The sequence below is a fragment of the Nicotiana tomentosiformis genome, chromosome 8 (genome assembly GCF_000390325.3).
Source record: "Nicotiana tomentosiformis chromosome 8, ASM39032v3, whole genome shotgun sequence".
Taxonomy (NCBI): Eukaryota; Viridiplantae; Streptophyta; class Magnoliopsida; order Solanales; family Solanaceae; genus Nicotiana; species Nicotiana tomentosiformis.
The window spans coordinates 117,273,346-117,281,618 of NC_090819.1; the positions used below are offsets into that span (position 1 = coordinate 117,273,346).

General features: G+C 38.5%; 1 protein-coding gene across 1 annotated transcript; it reads left to right on the top strand.

The window, feature by feature from the left end:
• Positions 1-1,084: 1,084 nt before the first annotated feature.
• On the top strand, positions 1,085-7,901 carry LOC104119566 (DNA repair endonuclease UVH1). The gene is made up of 11 exons (XM_009631102.4): positions 1,085-1,800; positions 2,782-3,086; positions 3,659-3,873; positions 4,156-4,232; positions 4,441-4,605; positions 4,936-5,284; positions 5,360-5,727; positions 6,468-6,578; positions 6,665-6,925; positions 7,015-7,238; positions 7,356-7,901. Exons 1-11 carry the CDS (start codon positions 1,225-1,227, stop codon positions 7,564-7,566), a joined length of 2,862 nt encoding a protein of 953 aa, XP_009629397.1. The 5' UTR covers positions 1,085-1,224; the 3' UTR covers positions 7,567-7,901.
• The last annotated feature ends 372 nt before the right edge of the window (positions 7,902-8,273 follow it).

Consider the following 8,273-nt stretch of genomic DNA (forward strand, 5'->3'; position numbering starts at 1 on the left):
GCCTTACATACTCGGTACTTTATTTGTACTGACGTCCCTTTTGCCTGGGGACGCTGCGTTTCATGACCGCAGGTCCCGATAGACAGGTTGAGAGTTCTCCTAGTAGGCTATCGGCTCAGCAGAAGGTGTTTGTGCACTCCACTTGCTCCGTAGTTTCCTATTTGGTCAGTATGATTTGAATATGTATTGTTTGGTATGGCGGGGCTCTGTCCCGACCTTTATGATATTTATGTACTCTTAGAGGCTTGTAGACAGATATCATATATACGGATACTGGTATGGCCTTATAGGCTAGTACGTAATATGTATAAGTTGGTATATCAAGTTGGGTCACCCTATATTGAGTATTTCCTCATGTTTTGTTCTACTTATCTCACGACAGCCTCTCCAACTCAATTACCTATGATAGTATGATGCGGAAGATACGTTACGTTGGTACTCGGTTGAGTAAGGTACCGGGTGCCTGTCGCCTCCCATCGATTTGGGTCTTCACATAAAACCCTTAGACTATATGGTCTGCCTCCAAACCTCCAGCCTCTCGTTAACACCACCCCGCGTCTCGTCAATTAAAACTATGTCATTAGCAAATAACATACATCATGGCACCTTACCTTGAATGTGTCTCGTCAATGCGACCATCGCCAAGGAAAATAGGAATGGACTAAGAGTTGATCCCTGGTGTAACCCCATCATAACCAGAAAGTTGTTCCGAGTCTCCTCCCGCTGCCTTAACCCGAGTCTTAGCTTCATCATACATGTCCTTAATCACTCTAATGTAGGCTACTGAGACTCCTTTAGCCTCCAAGCATTACCATAGCACGTCTCTCGTAACTTTATCATATGCTTTGTGTAGGTCAACGAACACCATGAGCAAGTCCTTTTCATCTCCCTATACCGATCCACCAATCTACTCACAATGTGAATGGCTTCCATAGTCCAACACCCCGGTATAAAATCGAACTGGTTCTCAAAAATGTACACACTGGTGCTCACACTCACTTCAATCACCCTCTCCCAAACTTTCATGGTATGGCTTAGCGGCTTCATCCCCGTATAATTATTACAACTTTGGATATTGCATTTAAGATTTGTCTAAACCCCTATGCCCCAAATTTCTACATATATAACGTCACTTTGAATTCTTTCAACAAACTCCGGCGAATTCCCGCCACCATGACGGCCACCTAAAACCACCACAAAAAGCGGAAACCTAGAATGTAAAATATGGTGCAATTCCAGGAGCATATAATCACAGAACTTCTAGAAGATTCCAATGGCGGTTTAGTAGTAACCTCCGCCGGTCTCGGTCTTCATAAGCTCATCTCCTCGCTTTTCGTCCTCCACCATCACTCCCATGGCTGCTTACTCATCCTCTCCGCCACTCCGTCTCAAAAAGCCTCCATCTTACGAAATTACGAAAATGTCACGCAATCTCAAATCTCCGACGAAGTTCAAAATTCACCGTCGGAGATCACTTCCGACCTGCCGGCGAACCAGCGGCTGTCGCTGTACTCTTCCGGTGGGATTCTCTTCATCACTTCACGGATTCTCATCGTTGACCTGTTGACTCGTCGTCTTCCGACGACTGCTGTCGCCGGACTTGTTGTACTCAATGCTCATTTGCTTTCGGATACGTCCACGGAGGCGTTTATTGTGCGTATTTTGCGGTCAACGAATCGTGATCTCTATGTTCGTGCTTTTTCGGACCGGCCTCATTCTATGGTTTCTGGATTTGCTAAAGCTGAGAGAACACTTAAATGCCTTTTCCTTAGAAAGCTTCATCTTTGGCCTCGATTCCAGGTAATTACCTTAAACTCGATTATCAACTTATAACAGGTGTTCCCTATGAAGGAAGATAAATGTTTTGTTGTCTTTTGAAATCATTTTGTTGAGCAGTTTCTAGTGTTTATTTGGGTATAAAAGTTACTTCGTCCGGTCCACGATTTTTAGACCTTTTTTTTGTGGTCCATAATATTTGATTTTTTCAGATATCAGGAAGTAATTAACTATGAGTAGTTTGTTATATTTCTAATGAGCAAACTAAGGTTAATATGGTCAATTTTATTGTTAATTAATGCTAAAAGGTGAATTCCTTAATCTGTGTGAAAAGAGCCAAAAAATCACTTAAAGTGGACCGGAGTGAGTAGTACATTTGGTAATACCGGAAGGTGGATAATTTATGAGGATAGTGTTTTGGTGATAATTTTGAGTTTTAAAGGTTGACAACAATTAGTTGTAGGAAAATATTGAACTGGGAGAATATGTTTACTCATAATTCAGCACCCTAGGGTGTAGACAAGTGGTCAATGAAGTTAGAGAAGAACCATGAGGTCTCAGATTCAAAAGACACTAGGTGATTTCTTCCCATCTCCCTAACTACTGGTGGGAGGTAGCAAGCAGGTATCCAGTGGAATAGTCGAGGGGTGCACAAACTTGCTAAGACACCACCGTCATAAAAAAATTTCTACAATTTAAGGTAACCAAATACTTGAATATGATTTCCAGGAAACATTTTCTGTCATACAAAATACACCCATTATCTACACATTTCTACTATTTGCCATTTATTGTGATGACTTTAAACTTGAACTTCATGAAAGTCAACTTAGGTTAATTAGATGGAATGCCACAGAGTATTAGTTTTTTTTAAAAAATAATTATTCTGACCTTATTTTTCAGTTTAGTTGGATTATTAAAAGGGCCAGTGTATGAGCTGGGGGAGTGGATAGCGCCCTAAGTTCAGGGTAATGTGGTCTGAGTGGTTTGTTCTTGCTGTTTCAGGTTTATGTATCACAAGATTTAGAGAGGGATCCACCAGAGGTTGTGGATATAAGGGTTCCAATGTCAACATATATGATTGGGATTCAAAAAGCAGTGATTGAGGTGATGGATGCATGTTTGAAGGAAATGAGAAAGACTAATAAGGTTGATGTAGAAGACTTGACAGTGGAGAATGGTTTGTTTAAGTCGTTCGATGAGATAGTGAGAAGGCAGCTAGATCCCATCTGGCATACCTTAGGGAAGAGAACTAAGCAGCTTGTTTCAGACTTGAGGACATTAAGAAAGCTGTTGGATTACGTTGTTAGGTACGAAAGTTAATATTTTCTCTCACCATGTTGTCTTTTTAGTTTTTACACACTGTTTTGATGGTATTACATGTACTGTTTCTCTCACCATGTATGTTTTTAGGCAGTATCTGTTTATAACTATAGGTGGAAGTGTCTAGTGGTATTCCCTCTGCTCTAAAGTTTTTGACCTACCTTTTTTTTTTTTTTTTTTTTTTCCGTTTATCCCAAAACATTCTCCACTTAACTTAAATGGAAAGTTTTAGCACATTTTAAATACCACAAGTTTCCTGAGACCCACTTCTGCTCTTCTTAATACAAGTTTATTCTATATTCTGTTCTACACTAGAATATTTAAAATACGACCCACATATTCCCGACAAATACTAAAAAATATTTTCTTTATAATCGTGTCACACTGGGACAAGCAGATTGGTTCGAAGAGATAATATAATAAGATGGATCTACTTGATTGCTAGTCTAAATCCTTTGTTTATCGGCACTGGTGCTGTGTGTGTGAGGTCTGTTTCAGTTTCTCTTGGCTTATGGTTCTTGTTTTTATAGTAGCACTTATCTATTTTTTATATGAGTAGGTATGATGCTGTAACTTACTTGAAGTACCTAGACTCACTTAGAGCATCAGAGAGTTTCCGGTCCGTTTGGATATTTGCAGAGTCCAGTTACAAGATCTTTGAGTATGCGAAGAAGCGAGTTTATCATTTTGGGAGGTCAGACAGCGGCAAACTGGGGCAAATTAAGACTGCATCAACCAAAAAGAGAAAGCTTAATGACAACAAGAAGGATGAAGGTATGTATTGGGGTTACTGGCACTTTCTTTGTCAATTGGATTCTCAGTTTATTTACTTAATAAGTGAGTTGGACTTATTTTAATAATGAATGTGAGGATACCAGTTTCAATGGAGTTAACCATGCGCAAACTACTCCCCCCCCTCCCCGAAGTAGAATATAGACTGTGAAATAGTGTAAATTTTCTGACACTGAATCCTCTTATTAATAATTCAATAGTAGCAAATCGTGTACAGCTGTAAAATATGACATGGTTCTTCTTGTTCTTGTTTATATCTCATAGATCAGTCAACTAGTACAGAGAACAGAGTTGTTTTGGAGGAAGTTTTGGAGGAGCCACCAAAGTGGAAGGTCTTACTTGTGAGTGAGTGACTTCCATTTTCTCAGTGATTGTTTTAGCCTTTGGTAGTTGAAGAATCAACTTTAAGTACTATATAACAATCATGTTGACTTATTAATCCTGTTGGTCTACTGGCTTCTGCCTAAGAAAATCAACTGATTGCTTTCATGAGTTCTAATCCTAGATAGTAATTTCAACTGGGATTTTACGGCTTGATTCTTTGCACAGGATGTCCTAGTGGAGATACAAGAGGAAAGAGATAAACGAGCGTTGTCTGGAGAAGAGAAAGATCATCTAGGTGAAGGGGATGATAACGGGATTGTTTTAGTTGCTTGCAAAGATGAACATTCATGCATGCAACTCGAAGATTGCATCACAAATGGCCCGCAGAAGGTTTTTCCAATCTCTTATCTTTACTAAGCCAAAATTTTTACTTCTTCTTCATTTGTTCAGTTTATCTTAATTTTTTTCTTTTTGGGTTTTATTTTTATTTATTTATATATTTTAGTGGATAAGAGAAGATGTATCAGCCAATCTTAATAAAACTTGTTAGTTCCAGTACATTAAAAAGAATAGCTCAAACAAATTACTGCAAAAGATATGCTAAAAGGCTATTTGACACAATCGCATGTTTTCTTTGATTGTAATGCAAAATATATCGCTCTTGATCATGTTTACTGTGCAACACAAAATTGGTATCTCAATACAGTTCATACTGGATAGGTTATGCGTGAAGAGTGGGAAAAGTATCTGCTGAGCAAGGTACAGCTGCAGGCTTTACCAAAACGCAATGCAAAGAAAGCTAAAGAGCCGAAAGGTTTTGGGGTACTTGATGGAGTTGTCGCAACGGCATCTGGAAAGAAAGCAGAAGTTAGTAGCATAAGCAAGCAGGAGCATGATGCACTGATGGCAGCTGCATCAGAAATTAGCAAAAGAATCAACAAGGATACTAATGCTGAAGATGGTGATCAGAAACATGTAGATGATGGAGGTTTTGGTAAAGGAAAGGGTAAAGGAAAGAAAAAGAAAAGTTCTGCTGGTGAAAAAACCAATAATGATGTGGCACCAACTGGTAAATTTGATACTTTTTCCTTGTACAATAACAAAAACAAATGAATCAGAGCTTAAGTTCCTGGTATTTTCCCAGATAAAGCAATGGATGACGGCTTTTTTGATGAAGTGTTTCTTCGAAAGCACGACCAAGGTCTGGATGCTGAGTCTTCAAGAGAAACTAAGAAGCTCCCACCTGTGGTTTTCTATGCCCTGGAGAGCGATAAAAAAATTCTTGATATTTTGAAGCCCTCTACCATCATTGCTTACCATCCTGACATTGCATTTGTGAGAGAGGTTGAAATCTACAAAGCTGAGAACCCTTCAAGAAATATAAAGGTGTACTTTCTTTTCTATGAAGACTCTACTGAGGTGCAAAAGTTTGAGGCAAGTGTGCGTAGAGAAAATGGAGCATTTGAGTCCCTTATAAGACAGAAATCACTGATGATGATCCCAGTAGATCAGGTTAGCTCTTTTCTACTTGTCGTTATCCGCTGCATCACATCTACTGTTAATTTGCCGTTGATGTCTGTTTTAAAGAAATATGACTTTGCAATGTCTTTGATTTTCTTTTAACTCAGTGAGATTGAGGGTTCTCAATTAGGTTTTGTTATGGCCTTGTTTGTTTTTATTCCGTCGCATTTCAGTACATCTTTTTGTTTGTTAAAGTGTGTTAATGATTCTATGCATGACAATAATATATTATGTCATCATTAAGTGGCTAGTTGTTAACTTCTTCGTGACAAAAAGATATTTATTCCTACAAATGTTGAGGAGTCTTCTATAAAGTCTGAAACCCTCTTATTCACAAAAGTAATGTAGTAAAAGTAAAGAGGCATGGATTGTTTGTACAACATAAGAGATCTACCTAGGATGTGGAGTCCATGCCCTAAAATTTAAAGAATTTAAGGATGAATTAGATACTTAGTATGTGCATTAAATCTTCATCTGTGAATGACTTGTATCTTGTGTGTATAGTGGATTTTCCTTGGTGTAAATTGAAGTTCCCTTTAATCTGCAATCAAATCTAACGGGAACTTGAATCAGTTTTTGAATTGCTGCATAAATACTTTTCTGAAATCTGAACATTTTTCTTCCAGATTTTGGTTATTGCCTCCATAAATTTGCATTCATTTGGGAGAACCCAATGTTTCATACTAATAACTGTTTTTTTGTTTTGGGATTTAATTGTGGATAATTATCAGGATGGGTGTTGTCTGGGACTGGATTCTTCCAATGAGCCTCAGTCCGTTATATCCCAAAATCTAATAACCAGAAAAGCTGGTGGAAGAAGAGAAGCAGAAAAGGAAATACAAGTATGTATTCCAAGTTTTGATTCACTTGACAATTACGCAATTGTATGACATTGTCCCAATTCAGAGACTGTTTTCTTTTAAACTAGGTCATTGTGGACATGAGGGAGTTCATGAGTAGTCTTCCTAATGTACTCCACCAGAAAGGCATGCGCATCATACCAGTGACCTTGGAAGTCGGTGATTACATACTTTCACCATTGATATGTGTAGAAAGGAAGAGTATACAGGATCTATTTGGTAGTTTTGCATCTGGCCGTCTTTACCACCAGGTGGAAATGATGTCACGTTATTATCGGATTCCTGTTCTTCTTATTGAGTTTTCACAGGACAAAAGCTTTTCATTTCAGGTACATTGTGCTACATATATTTTGCTTTGGGTTACATCTCTGTTGTGATAGATTTTCTTTTTCTTGATAAGTTCTTATCGCCTTTGTAGTCTGCTAGTGAAATTGGTGATGACGTAACTCCAAATAGCATTATCTCGAAGCTCTCCTTGCTTGTTCTCCACTTCCCTCGGCTTCGCATTATCTGGTCTCGCAGTCTGCATGCAACAGCCGAAATATTTGCTTCTCTTAAGGCAAACCAAGATGAACCTGATGAGGTCAAGGCAATTAGAGTGGGTGTCCCATCAGAAGAGGGTGTCATTGAAAATGATGTCAGGTTAGTCCTAAAGTTGTCTCACCTGTAGGTCGAATCGAAGATCTGAAATTTTATTTTGATTTCTCAAGAGATATTTTAGCAGCTTGATGACATTGTCCCTTTTTCACTTTTTTGTAGAGCTGAAAATTATAACACATCTGCAGTAGAGTTGTTGCGACGGCTGCCAGGCGTGACAGATTCCAACTATAGGGTAATGATGGATGGGTGCAAAAGCTTGGCGGAACTTGCCATGCTTCCGATGGAGAGGTTAGCAGAATTGATGGGTGGTCAGAAGGCTGCCAAAATGTTAAGGGATTTCCTTGATGCAAAATACCCAACCTTGCTCTAGCTCCTATTGGATTTTTCAATGCAATTGTTCCAGGAAACGACCTAGCCATACTGTTGTATCATCATCGGTACTTCCCCAGATCTTACCTGCTGGGAGATGGGAAAAGGGTCTCATGCCTTTTCCATCATGTAGTTCTTAGGTTACATGATATTTATTGCTTGTTCATTTATTTATTAGAATTTAGTTGTCATTGCCATTTGTGAGCTCAATTATGGAGCTTGCCTAACTCTGTAATTTAAAAGATACTCTCTCTGGCATGATTCTTTCTGGAAGGATGGGACAACGTGAAATATATTTGATATGGTTGGCCATGGAATTAATAGTTGAAGCCAAAATGTGTCTCATGTGGAGGAAGTTTTGGTTTGTCGACTCGTCTTATCTTTAATGTTATTCAAAAGGTTTAAATGCTTAACAGCATTGGGTTTCGCCAATGGTAAATTAGCTAAAATTATATGGTTTTCTGAAGGACATTGTTTTAGGTTCTTGGAATTGATCAAGTGTATGACGATAGAAAGTCTCCCAATGCAGATAGGAGTTCACTAGTTCATATACGAGCAAGAGTTAAGAGTGTACTTTTTAATCAATTCAAGTTTGTAAATGAAATTATTGAATAACAGTGTTTCAAGTTTCTTGGGTACCTCTTTTAATATTTATTTTCCTTCATATTTAGGTGCAATGGCAGGACTTCAAGTGCTTCTCAAACTTTT